At 45.3% G+C, this 21,275-nt stretch overlaps 2 protein-coding genes across 33 annotated transcripts in view; one reads left to right on the plus strand and one right to left on the minus strand.

Moving 5' to 3' along the window:
- Window positions 1-21,275, minus strand: part of Vgr (vitellogenin receptor) — a 54,670-nt gene that overhangs the window by 3,980 nt on the left and 29,415 nt on the right. For all 32 annotated transcript variants that reach the window (XM_038017857.2, XM_062674195.1, XM_062674194.1 and 29 more), the window contains 11 exon segments: window positions 12,333-12,475; window positions 11,049-11,122; window positions 9,254-9,435; window positions 8,081-8,236; window positions 6,983-7,190; window positions 6,427-6,582; window positions 5,472-5,574; window positions 4,394-4,522; window positions 3,248-3,474; window positions 1,990-2,320; window positions 661-827 (listed from right to left, as the gene is read on the minus strand). In XM_038017857.2, the coding sequence (XP_037873785.1) occupies window positions 661-827; window positions 1,990-2,320; window positions 3,248-3,474; window positions 4,394-4,522; window positions 5,472-5,574; window positions 6,427-6,582; window positions 6,983-7,190; window positions 8,081-8,236; window positions 9,254-9,435; window positions 11,049-11,122; window positions 12,333-12,475 (1,876 nt within the window).
- Window positions 13,634-20,676, plus strand: LOC134200790 (uncharacterized). Its single transcript, XM_062674422.1, has 2 exons — window positions 13,634-13,864; window positions 15,816-20,676. Exon 2 carries the CDS (start codon window positions 16,880-16,882, stop codon window positions 20,633-20,635), a length of 3,756 nt encoding a protein of 1,251 aa, XP_062530406.1. The 5' UTR covers window positions 13,634-13,864; window positions 15,816-16,879; the 3' UTR covers window positions 20,636-20,676.

Below are 21,275 nucleotides of genomic sequence, written 5' to 3' on the forward strand. Positions count from 1 at the left end.
CCAACTACATACAAAATTGAGTTAACTTTTACGGTATCGAGAACGTTAAAAAACTCGCGCTAAGCACACTGGTATAAAAAAAAACGGTACCCCAAGCCTGTGCACAGTGTCCCTAGAGACTGGTCACCCAGACGTACCGTAATCACTCAACTTTCTGATTCATTATCCCTATCATAGTCGTGCCCTGATAAAGGCTATCATCATCATCATCATCATAGTCTGTTACTCTTGGCAGAGAAGTCGTGGTCATGTGGAATCCTTGTTTACTATAGCCTTGACAGCTGTTCTTCATAGTTTTAAAGGCTATAAATACAATCTAAATATTCCAAAAAGGAGTATGGTATAATAAATGGTCCACATTCCAAAAGACGCTCTTGTTCCAAAAAATCCCTAAAAAATGGGAGAATGATAAAAAAACTAACTATCATAAAATATTTTCTAGATTAGATGGACTTTTTTTGTATCATTGCAGAGAGGTCCACAAAATTTGCTCGTAATGCCGCTATTGCAATCGTATGTATACATGTTTTCTTTTATTACTGTGTCCTTACTAACTTATTTTTTACGAAATCACTGTTAATAGCATTTATATGGATCATTATCTGAAATAAAATAATTTAATAATAATAATAATAAAATGTTTAAAAGAGCTCAACTCACTCTGTATAAGCCGTGGACCGCTTCCTCTTTGGTTTATAGACGAAGTGATAATATATAAACAGTGCTATGTACACGAGGAACAGCACGAGGACCGCGATGACGACGGTGATGCTGGCGCGGTGACCGCGCTGATAGTCCTGGTACGTCCAGCCGTTGAACAGGGGGAGCTGGGGGGAAATATTCTATAAGTTATTTAAGTACACCAGGAGAAGACATCGGCCTAACACCAAACACTTTTTTCTTCATTTATGTAACTAAAATATAATTTTTTTACGTCTTCAGAGTTACAGCGCGTCTGTCCGCCGTCGCTTTTTTTTTATTGCTTAGATGGGTGGACGAGCTCACAGCCCACCTGGTGTTAAGTGGTTACTGGAACCTATAGACAACGTAAATGCGCCACCCACCTTGAGACATAAGTTCTAAGGTCTCAAGTATAGTTACAATGGCTGCCCCACCCTTCAAACCGAAACGCATTACTGCTTCACGGCAGAAATAGGCAGGGCGGTGGTACCTACCCGCGCGGACTCACAAGACGTCCTACCAGTAATTACGCAAATTATAATTTTGCGAGTTTGATTTTTATTATACGATGTTATTCCTTCACCGTGGAAGTCAATCGTGAACATTTATCGAGTACGTATTTCATTAGAACAATTGGTACCCGCTTGAGATTCGAACACCGGTGCATCGCTCAACACGAATGCACCGGACGTCTTATCCATTAGGCCACTACGACTTCAAAACTACCCTCCTTTGGCTTTAAAAATAAGACTATGTTCCGCATTCATTCGCCGTCTTTCTTACTTCCTAAAACGACATCTCCTATCTCTCTCACTCAGTCATGCTCCATATCTGTCATTCATCCACACCGTTCCGATCCGTTTCTACCATAGAGTTAGTATCCATAGTTTCTACATAAATAACTGACTTTTTGGAGGGAACGCGAGGAGTGAAGTTGTGTGATTTGCTTTATTTTGGTCTATTTAGTGTTTCTTCAGGTTTAACTGTGTAACAACGTTGGTTTATTAACTGTTTAATATCTGTGAAAATGCACAAATGTTGGAAAATGAAACAAATCCGCTGGATGTAACTTCTCGGGATCCTCCAAAAAGTGCACTGAAAAATCTCAGTAAATGACCACCATTTTACCGAAATTATATTTCATCCCATATCATTTCATTTAATTTCACTCCATATTATCACTTTTCATAAAAATAAGAATGTAAATTAAAATAAGACGCGACCTAAAGGTCTTAGTTACCAGGTCCTAAAATATCTTTAAAAAAAACATTTATATAACTAAGCCGTCATTTACCAAACGAATCTTACCTCGTTTTTGTTGCTGGGGTCACAGTTCCCGTCGTCACGGACGTGCCCGTCGTCGCAGACACACACCGGCGCCTTCTCGAGCACGCACACATTGGAGCAGTCGTGGGCGGCGCACTCGTTGACCAGGTCGTCGCGCTGGATGCTCTCGTGTCTGATGACGAAGGTGTTCGCGTCGAACACCCTGTAGATGTAGGTCTCGCAGTTCTTCGGGCCGTGGAGCAGGCAGCGCCCGAGGCGGTACGAGTCGCCCACCAAATAGTATATGTGGTCTTCGAAGAGCGCCAAGGCGTGGGGCGCTTGCAGCTGTGGACGTTCCGTTAGGATCTTCTTGCTGAAACATTATTCCGATGTGTGTTTCTCTGTGGCAGGTAAGCACAGTGCAGTGGTGATTTATGAGCCTGTTTTTTTTTTCTATTGCTTAGATGGGTGGACGATCTCACAGCCCACCTGGTGTTGTGGCTACTGGAGCCCATAGACGTCTATAACGTAAATGCGCCACCCAACTTGAGATATAAGTTCTAAGGTCTCAGTATAGTTACAACGGCTGCTCCATGCTTCAAACCGAAACGCATTACTACTTCACGGCAGAAATGGGCAGGGCGGTGGTACCTACCCGTGCGGACTCAGAAGAGGTCCTACCAGCAGTCACAAGAGTCCTACCACCAGTTCACAAGAGGTCCTACCAACAGTGTGGTGTTGTGGTATCGTGTGGTCATATAGACATCAGCCACGTAAATGCTATCACTTATGTGTCTGTACACTCAAGATCTTGAGACAAGAATCATAGGGCTCAGTTCTATATTACAAAGCGTGCATGAGCGAGCTTCATATTGTTACGCCTATAAGAGTAACGCCATCTATTGCCGAATAGCAAGAAACGAATATCAAAGGTAGGTACTAGTAAAATCGGGAAGTACAACGCCATCTAATGTCAGATAGCAGAAACACACATTGAAGCTACTCGACTTGCCCAGAATGTTCTCGATAAATCTAGTGATGTCGTATCGAGTATAAAAGCGTTGCAGAGATGGCACGCAGTCAATCAGTAATCGGAACTGCTCGAAGCGAAACAGCGAACGGATCACCTGAAGCGAAGCGGAAGAAGCGAATTGAGAATTTTAAAGCGTTCGTTAAGTGTTGAATGCAGTTTTTATTTATCCCGAACCCCAGCGTGGTGTTTATAGGTTATCATATCATCATTTTGTATTAAATTCCATAAATCACTCACAAATTTCCAAAAGAATAAAATATAACTCACGGATTCTTTCCATCGAAGTCGACCACCATGATGTGGGGGGGCGCAGTCTCTGCCACGTACAGCCTCCTCGTGAACGAATCGGCAGCTAATCCCGAGCACTGGGTCACGTGGAGGAGGTCCAGGGCGCTCCGGCCGGAGAGCGAGGCGGACCAGACCACGGACTCGTGGCCGCGCTGGACGCAGTAGAACATGCGCCGTGACGCCGGCTCCACTATCAATGCCTTGACCTGGATAATAACTTACGATTTTTATACAGAGTTTTACTGGTGGTAGGACCTCTAGTGAGTCCGCACGGGTAGGTATCACCACCCCGCCTATTTCGGCCGTGAAGCAGTAACGCATTTCGGTTTGAAAGGCGGGGTAGCCGCTGTAACTATACTGAGACCTTAGAACTTCTATCTCAAGGTGTGTGGCGCATTTACGTTGTAGATGTCTATGGGTTCCAGTAACCACTTAACACCGGGTGGGCTGTGAGCTCGTCCACCCATCTAATCATTAAAAAACAGTTCTTAATTTATAGAAACGAACACCTTTTTTCCTACCTAAGCTGATGGTCTTGAGAGACCACTTCAGCGTAACCTTAACTAGTAGGTGAGCTCACGGGGCTCAAATCTGATGACGTTGCTAACACGAACCCTAGCAAGAGCTGTGCTACGCAGAATCTAACTCTTTAAATTCGAAGAGCTATATAAGTTTCCAGAGTTTGCAACTTACAGACACAATTAAATAGAGGCTTGGAAGGCAATTTGGTTTGAGTGGCATTATTGTAACTTCGCAAGGAACCATTTAAAGTTCACAATTTGGAAAAAATATGACACATAACAAAAAAAACTTCTCCAGATATTAGAATGGAGTACGATATTAGAATGGAGTACGATATTAGAATGGAGTACGATATTAGAATGGAGTACGATATTAGAATGGAGTAATGAACGGCCCACCTGATGGAGAGTGGTTACCGTCGCTCATGGACCTCAGCAATGCCAGAGGCAGAGCAAAGCCGCTGCCTATATAGTTACTTTTCACATATGATAAATTAGTATAGTACATCGTTAGTTCATCAGTGCATTATTGGCCAGCCGGCTCCTGGCTGCACAGGTCCTGGGCAGACCTTCAGTATACAACAAGTTCTGGACGTGCACTAACCGTTGCGTCAGAGGGTATCTTCTGCAGCCTGGCGCATCTCCTCCTGGTGACGTCACAGACCCTCACGCAGCTAGCACCCGGCGTGCTGTCCGCGAAGTACACGTTGCCCGTCACCCAGTCCACTGCCACCTGCGTGACGCACAGACGAGTCTACAACAGCTCACTGGTTGGGTGGTAGTGACCGCACGTGGGGTGCCTGTCACTAAACGACACTTGGAATGATTTTTTTTATTGCTTCCATGGGTGGACGAGCTCAGAGCCCACCTGGTGTTAAGTGGTTACTGGAGCCCATAGACGGACATACTGCTTCACGACAGAAATAGGCGGGGTGGTGGTACCTACCCGCGCGGACTCACGTGATGTCCTACCACCAGTAATTACGCAAATTATAATTTTGCGGATTTGATTTTTATTATACGATGTTATATTCCTTCACCGTGGAAGTCAATCGCGAACATTTGTTGAGTACGTATTTCATTAGAAAAATTGGTACCCGCCTGCGGGATTCGATCACCGGTGCATCGCTCGATACGAATGCACCGAACGTCTTATCCTTTAGGCCACGACGACTTTGATCGCACACTCTTTTATCAGTGCACCGGACATTTAGAAATGGTTCGTCAGTGTGACTCCCATCGGTCGCTATGAGAAGTGACGACTCCTAGAGCCATCGGCGTGCTACTGGGACTTGTCATACGACAACCAGATTCAAAGGTAGCTACGTGGTAGAAGGCTATGTAGCAGCACTGGTATGGTTGCGAAAATTGGGCTCCGGTAGCAAACTAATACGATATGACTTCTCATCAGCACCATGGCGATGGTTTCAATACTAACGACCAATTGTTTTAATCCTAGCAGGTGGGCAGCCGGGGTGGTGATCTCACGGGCTCAACCTGAGTGAATTTGCTAACACTAGCCCTAACGAGTGTTTTGCTGAATCTACTATGGGATCGGAATTGCGACCCACTAAGAAGATCCGGCGAGAAACTTAGTGGGCTCTAATGACCAATATTCTCTGATACCGGTTGTGTGAGCTTCAGGCAGCTCCGGCGGCTCTCTGTACTCTGGAGACACTCACCCTGGTCGGCCGTCCGACGTTCGTCACGGCGACCACGTCATGTGTCACGTTCAATTCTATCAGCTTCCCCGACTCCGTAGACGTCACATACAAACGCTTCGTTCTGTAAAGGAAATGCTTAATGAAGTATCCGACAGTTCTGAGCCTCTGTCATGACCACGAGCTGGTTCCGGCGGGAGGGCACTGCCGCTGCCACAGTCTTACGGAGCGACCGCAAGTTCCGGGATGCAAGACTAACATAGCCGCTGTTTGTCTGATCATAAATAGCTCTATAAGACCCGGTGAACTTTATCATCATTGGATGAAGTATAAAGAGGTCTCTCTCTGCAACAACAGTGTGGTTATTCTTCGGCAACGATAGGTACTTACCATAGAGAGATAGCATATCGCATCGATGTCAACAAAATAAATAATAGCTTAAAAAAACTAACAAAATACGCTTTTATAGAAAATCCAACTAAAAAATAGATAATAAATTTTAATAAATTTGAATTAAAAATAGTGCAAGAAAAAAAGATTTTATTATAAAAAAAGCGTGGGGTGCATGGTATAAGTAGTTATAAACTTTTTATGAACAGATATGAGTAGAAGGGTTTTTTTTCCTAATATCCTAAAAAGCTCGCTCCACGCTTTTTTACAATAAAATCATTTTTTTTTACACTATCTTTAATTCAATTTTATTAAAAAAAATATTCTATTTTTTAGTTGAATTTTCTATAACGCTTTTATAGAAAATCCAACTAAAAAATAGAATTATTTTCAATTTTTCGTTTTTAATTTTTTTTTAAATATTGAATTGTCATCGATTCTTAATTAGTATATCAAATTTCGAGTTAATCCGACGTTTTGAAGAGGTCAAATTCATGTTCAAAAATTCCGTTACAAACATACATACGTCTGAAGCTAATAAAAGCGTAATAAAAATGAGGGTAGTCAGAAAACTTAATCAACGAACCTAACATTGAAATCCAAATCAGTGATATCGCCAAGGTCCGGGTCGCTGTACTCTATGGCGCCGTAGCCGTCAGCCGAGACGGAGCGCACGGTGTTGCCAGACACGTACAGTATGGACATGTTCCCGGTGACGGCCTTGCAAGAACGTCTGTCGGACCTAAACTCAAAGCATTTACACAATAAATTGTTTGTTAAAAAGGTCTTGACTTTATTATGTAATCATATGAGCTAGTATTATAGTTTACTTTTTTGAAGTCAAACTTCTTTAGGCGCGTTGAGAGTAAAATTTAACTCGCGACAGATTCGTTACGGCTAGAGAGAAAAGATACAATTTAGGACGAGCGAGAGTGAGAAAATAGATAGAGCGTCTCGCGAACCAATCGACCGTGGAGGGAAAGGAAAAAGCGAGCTAAGTCGTTTCTCTTATACCGACCATTCCCTATTACGAAAGAAAATTGATTTAAGGATGAAAAATGAAGAAGACATACTACAATACTGCCCACCATGAAAGAAGTTTCACCAAGTCGCACGCGCATAATGAACGTCTGAATACTCACCTAAGCGCGTACCCGTGATGGCACGAGCAGAGGAAGGAGCCGGGGGTGTTGACGCAGGCCTGCGAGCACAGTCCCGCGCGGCACTCGTCCACGTCGGCGCACGTCCGGCGGTCCGGCGCGGCGCTGTACCCGGCCGGACACAGGCAGCGCGGCCCCAGCGGCGTGGCCTGGCACGCGTGGGCGCACGTGTTGTTGTCGCACGCCGAGACTGCACGCCGTCGGTGTTGCCCGCGTTAAATACGATTAGACAACGGCACTAATTGCCATTAAAAAAATTTAAGCTAGATAAATAATATAGCTTCGCCAAAACTCTGCCAATGCCGGTCTCAAGCCCGGATGAGAAAAAGGGAAGGTTGAGTTGGAGTTCGACCTTTCCACCGTAAAACAGTCAACGCCAAATAAGGCTTCACAGGTTCGAAAAACCAAAAACCTCTTCCAAAAACACTGCCTTGAAAGGACGCTGTACTCCATCATGTGTATTTTCTCAATCATCACGAGGCCACGACCTTTACACTGCAAATCAAAACTGTTTCGTGTCAAACATATTCAGAACTCAAACTCTCTCTTTGCCTCATTGCTAGCCCCCACGAACGTTTGTCAGGTCTATATTGGATTTGACTGATTGCGGCCAAATTTCATAGGATGCGGCCGATGCGGGTGGCTGGGTCAATCTGAAGGTATCTTGAACATTTTATTGATATCGCCCTAGTCGTTACAGGGAATAGCATACACGAGTTCTCTGCTAAGAATAAGGTAGACTGTCGATAAGGATTTTGTTTGGTTATGAAGGGAGCCGATCTCACATTTCCGGAACACCAGTGGCACAGTAATCACGGTAATAACGGTGGCGCGGTAACCCTCTATTTATCCTGGGTTCTGTTTTGAGTGGGGACGGGAGCTTTTGGGCTCCAGTAACCATTTAGCACGAGGTAAGCTGTGAGAGCTAGTCCAACCATTTAAGCCATTAAAAAAACAGAATTTTGGAATGTACATTGCTGCGAAAGCTTGTTGTTTTGAGAACCGCGCAATGGAAACCAAATAGGTGTTTGATATAGAGAGGTTTAGAGTGAACTTGTTTAATGTTCAGAAGCTCCTTACAGCAGTGGATGCTCTCGTCCGATCCGTCGAAGCAGTTGGGGGTGCGGTCGCACACTTCCGCCCACTCGATGCATTGACCGTTGCCGCAGAGGAATCCGTCGCGGCACTCTGCTGCCGGATACAGCATCACCGGGTACAGGTGGGAGGTTCTGTTGACTGCGGGATATAACGATAAAGAAAGCTTTAACGAAAAACCGCATTCGACAAATCAAATGGAACTTTGCGCACACTTTGAAGTTGTCACCAACAATCCTCATCTGTGTGCTTAGTGCGAGTTATTTAACGTTCTCGATATCGTAAAAGTTAATCCAACTTTGTATGCAGTTGGAGCAGCGCCCCTAGCGGCAAACGTACGCAAACGATCCCATTCCATACAAATATGAGCTAACTTTTACGCTATAGAGAACGTTAAAAAACTCGCACTAAGCACACTGCTTGTGACCAATATTTGTATCCGACAAACACATCACAGACATTATGCATTGTTTTAATAATTTTAAAGTTATCCTCAGTCAATTCTTCGTTGGACAACCGCAAAATCTAAATTAACTGTAAAAGTATTTTTAAACTCTAAGCTCGCTAAACCTGGAGAGAATATTACAGACTAGCGACCCGCCCTCGCTTCTCTTGGGAAACTGTAATTTAATATTGATTTCTCCACTATTTAATGGATGTTATCTATACATATAAATAAAATTGGAGTGTCTGTTTGTAATATTGAAATAGCCTCTTTTTACTACATGCATATGAATATATATAAGGTACATACACCAAAAAAACATTTTTTACAATTTTTGTCTATCTGTCTGTTTGTTCCGGCTAATCTCTGGAACGGCTGAACCGATTTTGACGAGACTTTCACTGATAGGTAGCTGATGATATAAGGAGTAACTTAGGCTACTTTTTTAGACTAACTTCGCCCCGCGGCTTTACCTGCGGTACAATACTAACCGCGGATAACATCGCGGGACTCAGCTATCAATAATAAAATTTAATGTTTCCGAAGCGAAGCGAGCGCGGGTCGCTAGTTATACATACATACATACATATCTATTAAAAAGAACCGCATCAAAATCCGTTCCGTAGTTTTAAAGATTTAAGCATACATAGGGACAGACAGATATAGGGACAGAGAAAGCGACTTTGTTTTATACTATGTAGTGAAGCACTTACCGAGAGCGCAAGCGTCGGGCGTCTCATCAGATCCATCGTCGCACTCCTTGTTTCCGTCGCAAACCCGGTTCATGGCCAAGCACCGGATCTGCTGCTTGCAACCGAACATGCCGTGAGGAGTGCACCGGTAGTCGCAGCCTATCTCATCCGTTCCACCAGGGCAGTCGGTTTTCATGTTGCACCTGGATACGAAGTCGTACATATATAATAATTGTAAATAGAATCATCAAAATCGATTCACCCAGTCAAAAAGTTATGAGGTAACAAACATAAAAAAAAAACATACAGTCGAATTGAGAACCTAATTGAGAACCTAATTAAAAGTACAGGCAGCCCTCCTATAACACGGTAGATCCGTCCCTATAAAGTCCGTGCTGTGCGATACCGCGTTATATGCGACTAGCAGCCATTACACAAAAGAGGGGAATTTTTGTGAATGACACATCTCAACTATGCCTCTATTTTTTTTTTTACCTATTATACATAAAAAATAAGCAGTAAAACTTCGGTTATTCCTATATAGCGTGTGTTCGTGGCGTATAATGTAATTTTCTATGAACCATTTTAAACTAAAAACTCGTTATCGTTTTGTAGAAGTATTGTATAAGAGGGTTTTGGGGACTTTTTCTATTCGTGTTAAAGTGGAACCGTGCTGTTATATTAATAATTTAAAGGAACTATTAGCCCACGAATACAGAACTGGTTTCTTTGAAACCGCAATAGGCAATGCACTCATGAGAAACGATGATGGAATATTGACTACCTTTGTGCTTAGTGCGAGTTTTTTAATGATCCCATTCCATACAAATTTGAGTTAACTTTTACGCTATCGAGAACGTTAAAAAACTCACACTAAGCACACTGGTTACGAAGCCGTATTCGTATGCAATCGAAAATACTTTCACAGTTCCACCGACGACACGCGAAAACTGGAGAAAATACTGTATAGACATATTCAAAGATACCGTAAGCACACTAGAAGCCTCACCATGTTTTAACCTAAAAAAACAGTTTTTCTACAGATCCAAAACGCAAATTTTGTAGTGTCCTTACGAAATGTATTCACATGCTAGGTTTCAAACCACCACCTTTTTAAAAATATAATTAATGGTGGTAGGACGCATCTAGTGAGTCCACACGGGTAGGTACCACCGCCCTGCCTATTTCCATCGTGAAGCAGTAATGCGTTTCGGTTTGAAGGGCGGGGCAGCCGTTGTACTGTAAAAACTTAGAACTAAAGTCTCAAAATAGGCCGCCATCCATTGCTGCCCACATTACGGTGGTAGATGTCTTTAGAATCCGTTGACCACTTAACACCAGTGGGGCCGTGAGCTTGTCCACCTCTATAAGCAATATTACTTCATGCTGTTTTTATAGGTTTTTAGGTAAATTTCTTTTTTACTCATTCAATCTCAATGATTTGAATTACTTAAAACACGTACTACCCACACCAATACAGAAAACACCAGACAACAACTTCACACATACAATACTTAGTGGAATCTTGAAAAGGACAAATCTATTTATAAAAAATATATATTTTATAACCTTTTCTTGTTCGAAGCTCTGACGAATGTCAGTGCAGTTAATAATAAGTTCAATGCTCATGAATTCTAAGGTCGTTTTCGTGTACCTACAATTATCTGAGCAGCCAATTAAACAGTCTCAAATCACCACAGTGTCACATGCCACGTATAAACGGTTAATCCCAGTTCGATCTCAGTCAAGACAACTTAACAATACAACACACAGGACAACACAGAGTAATAATATCGGTAGGTTTGTTAATTCGCACCTTGCCGTAATCGGTAAACAGATACTTCTGTTACGCTCGCAACTGTACTCCCATTCGGCACAACGATGTATTTTCTAGTAGGCACAATACAAATTATTTTATCAAAAAAGAGAAAAGTAAATTTATTAATATCGATAACGCTGTGAAATCGATTAAGGATAACTCAAAGAACAATAGGGTCGATACTTGATTAAATTTAAATGGGATCAAACGAGAAAAACAGTTTATTTAATAAAAGTAACCATTAAAATCGTTTTACCTATAAAAAATCTTACGTTACGGACGCTTTTTCCCGGTTAGGGTACTCCGCCGCAGCGTCCCATAAGGAACTTCGTTCCAAAAAAGTGTCGGACGTAAGGGAGACATAAAAAATATACAGACGAAGAATTCAGATCCAACTCATTTTCTTAAAAGTCGATTGTGAAACCGGGATGTAAGGGATAGTCGCTGGAGCCGGAATAACTTTTTTTTCCTTGTTTCCCTACCTATTCGCTGGTAGCTTAAGGGTATATTCCGGTTTGTGAACTCACAGGCTCAACCAGAGAGAATTTAGTAACACTATCCCTAGCAAGAGCAGAGCTTCGCTGAATTTACCACCGGATCGAAATAGCAACGAGAAACTTCGCGAGCTGTGTCTATGAATAAATAAGTCTAAAGTCAAACGTATCCAAATATTATTCTCGAGGTAAACACGAGAATGAGTCTTCGCTTTAGAATAATCTATCATAAATATGACAAGAATCTAACTTGTAGATATTGTTGAATCTACAAAGTGACTTGACTAATCCCACTCGGCTGAGAACCATAGACCTGCTCAATATCAATGACAAAGTAATCATACAATTCAATCGACACTGCAACCTCATGTCTCAAAATGGATGACGCTATTGTGAGATCCGTAGGCTCCGAGCACCACTATAGTCCAGCCCTGTGAGCTTGCTCAGCTATGTAAATGGTGGTAGGACTTCTTGTGAGTCCGCGTGGGTAGGTGCCACCACCCCGCCTATTTCTGCCGTGAAGAGACCTTAGAATTTATATCTCAAGGTGGGTGGCGCATTTACGTTGTTGATGTCTATGGGCTCCAGTAATCACTTAACACCAGGTGCGCTGTGAGCTCCTTGAGCCCGCGGTCTGCTCACAACACCATGCGGATCGTCTCACATACCCCGCGCGCCCCTTTTACGCGGGGACCCCGTAGGAGGTTGGGCCCCCGGCCCGAAAAAAAAAAGGTCTACCCATTTAAGCAATAAATAAAAAAAAATTAAGAGAAAAAATATAACATACCGGCTCCTCCACGACAACTGGCTCATCACACTCTTCCTCGTCGGAGTAATCAAAACAGTCCTGGTGTCCGTCGCAGCGCTTCTTCAGCTCTATACACTCCCGGTCGCGGCATTGATAGTACCCGGGCTTGCACGATACGCTCTCTGCGGAATGTTCATGGTCGTAGTTGCAAAATTATGTTAGACGAGGAAATTTTAAGTTTTCGATAAAGATTAGAAGTTTTTAAATACCTCGAACTATATTAAATACATTTTTTTGGGGGTACTTGGTGGGAACCCCATCATAGAAAGGGTTTTTGATCTGGTCAAATATGAAGATTACATCGAAACATTCAGGATAGAACATTGGAAATATCGATTGTTGTGAACTTTTTTTTTTTGCGCTGCAATGTAATTTGTGCATGCGCGAGGTGAACGACCCCGAGAGAACTGTCTTTGTTTTACATTGCCGCTTCAAATGAACACACACGTGTGAGTTTTCGGGCGTAGGTCTATTGTTCAGTACCCAGACAGGTTTAATTCCGTAGCCTGATTGGAAATATCGATTATAGTGAACTTTTTTTTTTTTGAACAGAAATGTAGCTTGTGCATTCGCGAGGTGAACGACCCCGAGAGAACTGTCTTTGTTTTACATTGCCGCTTCAAATGAACACACACGTGTGAGTTTTCGGGCGTAGGTCTATTGTTCAGTACCCAGACAGGTTTAATTCTGTAGCAGTTTCAGAAACGTCGTGGCCTAAAGGATAAGACGTCCGGTGCATTCGTGTGTAGCGATGCACCGGTGTTCGAATCCCGCAGGCGGGTACCAATTTTTCTAATGAAATACGTACTCAACAAATGTTCACGATTGACTTCCACGGTGAAGGAATAACATCGTGTAATAAAAATCAAACCCGCAAAATTATAATTTGCGTAATCACTGGTGGTAGGACCTCTTGGGAGTCCGCACGGGTAGGTACCACCACCCCGCCTATTTCCGCCGTGAAGCAGTAATGCGTTTCGGTTCGAAGGGTGGGGTAGCCGTTGTCACTATACTGAGACCTTAGAACTTATATCTCAAGGTGGGTGGCGCATTTACGTTGTAGATGTCTATGGGCTCCAGTAACCACTTAACACCAGGTGGGCTGTGAGCTCGTCCACCCATCTAAGCAATAAAAAAAAAAAAAAAAAAAAAAAAACGATTTTCTGCGTATCCTCTGTGAATTCAACATCAGGTAACTACAGTAGCCTTGGTAGGCGAAATGCAATTAAATGCAACATCTATCTATCTATCTATATATATAAAAATGATTTGCTGTTTGTTCGAAACCAATCCGTTAGTTTTTGAATTCTTACCACGGCAACACGGGTCGCGATTTGACGGTGCCGTCGCGATTTGACATCTGTCACTTTGTCTTGCTTCTCGAACGGGACGGTACCTGTATATTGACGGTCTACGCTAAAGTTGTGTATCATCGCTAATCCTTATCCATTCCTGCCCCATACCCTTCTCCCTAAGTGATACGGCGTGAGAAGACGAAGGCATCGGTTCCGGTGAGTGATTGCATGATATTTTGTTAAAATAGTACATACGGCGCCGCGAATCGCGGCACATGTTCGACGCGCACCTCGTGCTGGTTTCCGTAGCCCTAGGCTGCCACGAGGTCGCTGGGTTCGAATCGAACAATTTCTGGTAGCAGAGCGTGGTTAGATTTCTGAAATCTATAGTAATTACCACGAATGTAAAAATTTTTACGTCTAACCTCACTTAATTTTGTTACTAGTCAGCAGAAGTAGTGTAGGCATAGGGTTCGGTTCTGTTTAAACTATCATTCTGCTGACCTAGGTCAGGTCATTTAGTGTGTTTCTATCCACCTGGTTAAGAAAATTAGTGAGTAGTAATAGTTAGTAATAGTAAGACTGATTTATTAGCTTCCACTGCGCATAGCTGACTAATTGTACGTGAGTTGGACAGCTGTGCTGGCTGAGTTTATGACCTAGCACACAGCTGCTATAGTGGTCAGCTATTTTCATACTATTACTACAGATTTATGTTAATTCTGCTCATCATAGCAGTAGATTACCACATCTATTTAAGCATAATTGTGTGTAACAATCTGAATGTTATTACAGTTTGGGTTTATAATTTATTATTAATTTGTGTATGATTGTAGCTCACTTCCTACTTATATTTTAGTATAATTGAGCTGCAACACATTTGTAATTGAATATAACTGGAGTACTTGTTGAACTTGTAGTAGTAGATTGCTGGTTGGGCCCTGTTTGGAGACTAGCTTAGTTATAGTCCAGAGGCCAACGGTGTATGAGTGTCATTTCAAAACTTATACCAGCAATTTGCTATTATATATATTTTTTGTTATTTGTTTTAATTTGTTCTAAATTTAAATTACTTGTTTAAATTTGTGGTAGTGGATTGCTGACTGTGGGCCCTGTTTGGTGACTGGCTTTGGTATAGTCCTGAGGCCATCAGTGTTTGAAAATTAATTCACAAATTTTTATCAGCAATTTGCTATCATATAACTTTTAATTTTTAGTTTGTTCTTATTTGTTGGGGTGTCCTTGGTACAGTGGTGAGGTCTAGGTTACCTAAATACTTAGGAGTAGGAATATTTGGTGGGCTCACTCGTACACTCCTTTAAATAATTTTTATTTTGATTTTTTTTTGATTTTTTTTGAATTTTTTTTGATTTTATTTTGAATTTTTTTTTGAATTTTTTTTTGTTCTGGTTGTAAACTGCAAGTAACATGTCGGTGTCCTACATTCGCGGGAAGGTGACTAGTGAGCTCCGATGGTTCGCATCAGCTCATGCTTTGGTTGACAGAACAGATAGGGATGCGGCATTGCTCGATAGGGCGTCTCAGGTGCACGAACGGTTGGAGGTAGTGTACGATCGGTTGTCTGACCTCGTTGCTTTGGGGTCCGAAGTGGAGAAGGAGGTGATCCATGCCATCGGTCTTGACGTGGACCAGTGTCAGGAGTACGCTGATGCCATTCTGCAACGGGTGGCCGATATTAAGAAGCAGTCGTCTTCCGGTGGTAATGGAGGTTCGGGAACTTCGTCAGGCGTCATATCACGCCTCCCTTCCATCGACCTGCCGATCTTCCACGGTGATCTGAACGAGTGGGTCGGCTTTATAAATTTGTTTGACAGCCTGGTCCATGGTCGGTCGGACTTGACTGCCTCGTATAAGATGGCTCAGCTTCGGGGTGCTCTGCGAGGTGAACCTGGTGAATTGGTGGCACACTTGCCTATCACCAACGACAATTATGCGGTCGCACGCCAGATCCTGTTCGACCGATATCAAAATCAACGACGGTTGGTGGACGCTCAGCTGGCCAGGCTGTTTGCGATACCCAAACTTTCTCGGGCTTCCGATATCAGAGCCGAGGTACTGAATCCAGTTACGGTGGCCACTAAGGCCTTGGGCAATTTGGGTCTACCAGTAGACCAATGGTCATATCTGCTCTTTTATATTGTTGCAGGTAGGCTGCCGGTTGAGGTGCTCACTCGATTCGAGCAGCAGGACAACGCAGGTAGGGACGAACTGCCTACCCTGGCCAGTCTGCTGGCGTTTTTAGAAGCCGAAAGTCGCAGACACGAGATTATGCCACCGCCCTCCTTCTCTGGGTCGCGTGTGCCGGCTTCCGGCCACGCCGTTTCGGTTGCTCAGAGGGGAGGGGGAGGGGATAAAAGGGGGCCGTCTCAACGACTGACTGCGCTCATGGCAGCGGTGGGAGGCCCACGGTGTGCCTTCTGTCATGAGAGCGGGCACGACGTAGCCGCCTGTCCGAGGTTCCGGTCGACGCGCATCAGGGGTAGACGCAACATCGTTGCCCAGCGGCGATGGTGCTTTTTTTGTTTTGGGCCGCACACGGCGAGTGTCTGTCCACAGCCACAATTGTGCCCTAATTGCGACGGTCGGCACCATGCCCTCCTGTGTCTGGAGTCTGCCGCCACTCCGAGGTCATCCGGACGCAGTCATCTAGCCTCGCCGACCGGTGAGCGCACCGGTCGTAGCCCTCGCCAATTCGGCGGCGTGGACCCTCGGGAAGAGGTTTCGCAGGGAGGCGCCGGGTTAGGTACTGCGGGCGGGTGCCAGCGGATGCCCACTAGCTACGCCGGGGTGGCCACGTTGTCCCCCCGTGCGGGGCCGTGTTCGCCTGCTGGATCGAGTAGCCCTGCTCACTCGTCTCCCCTTCCCTCAGAAGTACGGTTTTCCCCTCCGCTGAGGGAGCGGCCGACGCTGGAGCGACTCCCTCCAGTGTTTGGCCCGTTTGGCCATCGTACACGGAGGTATATGAGGCGGGACGGGAAACGAGGGCCTTATGTGGGAGCGTGGGATCCGCTGGCACGCTACGACCTTCCGTCGCGCGCCGACCGGGATAGCGGGGACCCGGGCCCCCGCTAGGAAATTGCCGCTCACTGCAGTGTTGCCCCAGCCCCAGAAGCTGTTTTACTTCCTACCGCTTCTGTTCGGGTGTTGGATTCGGATGGCAACACTGTGTTTGCTCGAGCTCTGTTGGATTCCGGCGCACAGGGCAGTATTATGTCGAGCAACCTTGCAGTACGGTTGGGCAATCCTATTTACAAGTCTTCTTATTCTATTCGTGGAGTGGGCAATGTTAGAATTTCGGACGTGATCGGTCACACTTCATTTATTTTCTCATCGAATCCCAACCCTCGCTTACAGTTTAGAGTCTCAGCTTTGGTGATGCCTGAGGTGATAGGTCGTCACCCTCCGGTGAAGGTAAACAGTTACATACGGTCATTGACTTCAGACTTACGGCTAGCGGACCCCAAGTTTGACACCCCGGGGCCAGTAGACGTACTACTTGGGGCGGATGTACTAGGGAAGCTGCTCCTGACTGGGAAGCGCGTTCTTCATGCGGAGGGTTTGGTTGCAATGGACACAAAATTAGGGCATGTATTGTTGGGTCCTGCGTTCCGGCCGGTCGCTGCGAGGAAATCGGACAATTTTCTGGTCGGGTCTACGCTTTCGGAAGTAGTCCAACGGTTTTGGGAACTAGAAGAACCTCCTACAGCTTATCGAGTTAACCCGGATGAGGAGGAATGTGAGCTGTTTTACCAGAATAATACGGGTCGTCTCTATTCGGGCCGGTTCTTGTTAAGACTTCCTTTTCGGGCGAATCGCCCACTGCTAGGCAGTTCGAGGAAGGCAGCAGAGACCAGACTTTTGTCAATGGAGAGACGCATGAGGCGCGACGCGGTGTTCCGGCAGAAATATGTAGAGTTTATGCGGGAGTATGAATCTTTAGGTCACATGTCGGTTTCCAAGGTAGATTGGAGTGCTACGGAGCACTGTTTCCTGCCTCATCATGCGGTTTTGAAAACTCCTAACGGTAAAATTAGGGTCGTGTTTGACGGTTCGGTCACAACCTCCTCCGGCGTCTCCTTAAATCAGTGTCTCCATTCGGGTCCAAAGCTGAACCGGGACATTTCAGACATACTGACGAGCTTCCGCAGGCACCAGATCGTTTTCGTGGCAGACATCCGTATGATGTTCAGGCAAACGGTGATTCATCCGGAGGATAGGCGGTATCAACTCATTCTCTGGCGTGAAAGCTCAGATGAGCCCATAAAAATTTATGAACTGAACACGAACACTTACGGGTTGCGGTCGAGTCCATATTTAGCGGTTCGTTCTTTGCGGGAGTTGGCAGTGAGGGAACGGTTGCACTACCCTCGTGCTGCGGACATTTTGGAACGGGACCTATATGTCGATGACGTATGTACGGGCGCCGACAGTGTCGAAGAGGCCTTATCACGCAAGGATGAACTGATCCGCCTTTTGAGCAGGGGCGGGTACGAGTTGAGAAAATGGCTGTCTAACTGTCCTGAGTTGTTGACTGGTTTGCCAACGGAGTATCAACAGGATCCCCATCTTTTCGAGAATGTCGATAACCCTAACATGCTGTCGGTCCTAGGGATTCAATATCGTCCGATTCAAGACGAATTTACCTATCGGGTGGAGTTGGAAAATCCAAAGGTATGGTCTAAACGAACGGTGCTTTCCACAATTGCTCGAACCTTCGATCCAAACGGTTGGATCGCTCCTGTCACTTTTCTCTTAAAGTGCTTCATGCAGCGACTGTGGTCTGCTAACCTGTCATGGGACGAGGGGATTGCTGGTGACCTATTGAAGGATTGGTTGAACTTTTTCTCGTCTCTTCCTGATATTAACCACGTGTCAATACCTCGGAAGCTGGTTCCTGCGGGCAAATACAAGGCGTCTCTCCACGGGTTTTCGGATGCCTCGGAACGCGGATTCGCAGCTGCGGTATACTTGCGAACGGTTTCTTCAACTGGAAGGCTTGATATACGGTTGGTGTTAGCTAAGAGTAAGGTCGCTCCGCTTCGGACACGCATGACGATTCCGAAGCTCGAGTTGTCTGGTGCCGCTCTGTTGACTAGGTTGTTAAACCATACAGCTACTAGTTTACGGTCGGTTATTGATTTAGAAAACACTGTCTATGCTTGGACAGACAGCCAGATAGTGTTGTGCTGGTTGAAGGCTTCGGTTCATACACTTGAAGTTTTCGTGGCCAACCGTGTCTCCCAGATTCAAGGTTCTGAGGTCCCTCTAACATGGAGACACGTGCCTGGTGAGCTCAATCCGGCGGACTGCGCTTCTCGGGGATGCTTAGCATCGGAAATAGTTGATCATCAGTTATGGTGGGGTCCCCAGTGGCTCACCAAGAAAGCTTCTCAGTGGCCTCCCTCTCGCATAGAAGTTCCTCCAGGTCTCGTGGCTGCACCGGCGCAGTTCGAGGATCGAGGAGTGATTCAGGGGTTGGATTTGGATCTGCTCATCAACCGTTATAGCTCCTTGGACAAGCTGGTTAAGGTTACCGCCTGGATTTTGAGGTTTATTCGGAATTGTCGTTTGTCGGTGTCTCAACGCAATATGACACCTGTTGTGTGTCCCATCGAGCGGAAGAAGGCGCTGCTGAAATTAATTGAAGTTGTGCAAGCCACCAGCTTTCATTCAGAATTGAAGGCGCTAAGGACTAAGCGCCCTAAGCTTCGTGGAGCTATCGCTCGTCTTAGCCCCTTTGTAGACGGCCAGGGGCTGATTCGAGTGGGAGGTAGATTAAGTAACTCCAATTTACCTTATTCGGCGCGCCATCCTCTTTTACTTCCCAAGAAGAGCCAGTTAGTTGACCTGTTGGTGATGGATCGCCACATCGCAAATTCGCATTCCGGTTGCAATGCGCTGTTGGCATCCCTCCAGAGGGAATTTTGGATTCTGTCAGGGCGTCGTACGGTTCGGAGCGTCCTTTTCCGGTGTTTACCCTGTTATCGGCTTAAGGCGTCTACGATGCAGCCTCAGATGGGAGATCTGCCTCCAGACAGAGTGAAGAAGATGAGGCCGTTTTCTGGAGTTGGTACGGACTTCGCTGGGCCTTTCATGATCAAGGCTTCACGTTTGCGGAATGTTAGGTTAATTAAGGCTTATCTGTGCGTTTTTGTCTGCCTTTCAACCAAAGCTGTACATCTTGAAGTTGTTGCCGACCTTACAACTGAAGCCTTTATTGCGAGCTTGGATAGATTTGTGTCCCGTCGAGGCTTACCCGAATTGATACGCTCCGATAACGGAACGAATTTTGTAGGTGCGGACCGTTACTTGCGGGATGTAGTAAATTTCTTGAACAATAACCAGGTGGATATTGAAACGGCCCTCTCTCGTCGCGGTATTCGGTGGACCTTCAGTCCTCCAGGATGCCCCCACTGGGGTGGAATTTTCGAGGCAGTAGTAAAATCGGCTAAGACTCACTTGATGCGCGTGATAGGGCAAACCTCGCTCACCTTTGAGGAGTTAACTACGGTATTTTGTAGAATTGAAGCGGTACTTAATTCGCGGCCGTTGTGCCCGCTCAGTTCAGACCCGAATGACTTGGAGTCGTTAACTCCAGGCCATTTCTTGATAGGACAGCCACTCAATGCGTTGCCGGAGTATCCCCTCTCGGATATCAAGCCTGGACGGTTGAGGCGATACCAGATGTTGCAGCAGATGTCCCAAGATTTTTGGAAACGTTGGTCCCTTGAGTATTTACATCTGCTCCAGCAGCGCTTTAAGTGGACGGATAGAACCAGTCCCCCTCACGTCGGTGACCTTGTGTTGGTTAAGGATGCTAACCTGCCGCCACTGCGTTGGCGTAGGGGGCGCATTGTTAATCTGTTTCCCGGTAAGGATGGGACCCCTCGGTCTGCAGAGGTTCTGGTCGGGGACTCGGTTCTCAAACGAGCGGTCACAACGTTGTCCCGGCTGCCAGTTGATTAGGGACAGGTAGGGGACCTGTCCGGGCGGGTGACTGTTCGAAACCAATCCGTTAGTTTTTGAATTCTTACCACGGCAACACGGGTCGCGATTTGACGGTGCCGTCGCGATTTGACATCTGTCACTTTGTCTTGCTTCTCGAACGGGACGGTACCTGTATATTGACGGTCTACGCTAAAGTTGTGTATCATCGCTAATCCTTATCCATTCCTGCCCCATACCCTTCTCCCTAAGTGATACGGCGTGAGAAGACGAAGGCATCGGTTCCGGTGAGTGATTGCATGATATTTTGTTAAAATAGTACATACGGCGCCGCGAATCGCGGCACATGTTCGACGCGCACCTCGTGCTGGTTTCCGTAGCCCTAGGCTGCCACGAGGTCGCTGGGTTCGAATCGAACACTGTTCGTTAGTCTCGCTAAAACTCGAGAACGTCTGGACCGATTTGGCTAATTTTGGTCTTGAATTATTTGTGGAAATCCAGAGAAGGTTTAAAAGGTAAATAAATGTGAAAATGCTGCGGAATGAAATAAAAATAACACTTTAGTTTTTCCTTTGATGTTTTCCCCGTCGGACGGATTCCTTTTGTTTGTTTTAAGTTTATTTTATACAAAAGTTTACGTCTTTCATTTATCGATTGAGAC

Source organism: Bombyx mori, chromosome 20 (assembly GCF_030269925.1).
Source record: "Bombyx mori chromosome 20, ASM3026992v2".
Taxonomy (NCBI): Eukaryota; Metazoa; Arthropoda; class Insecta; order Lepidoptera; family Bombycidae; genus Bombyx; species Bombyx mori.

What these genes read in the sequence shown, in the direction of transcription:
- LOC134200790 (XM_062674422.1), top strand. Translation starts at nt 16,880, where the DNA reads ATGTCGAGCAACCTTGCAGTACGGTTGGGCAATCCTATTTACAAGTCT.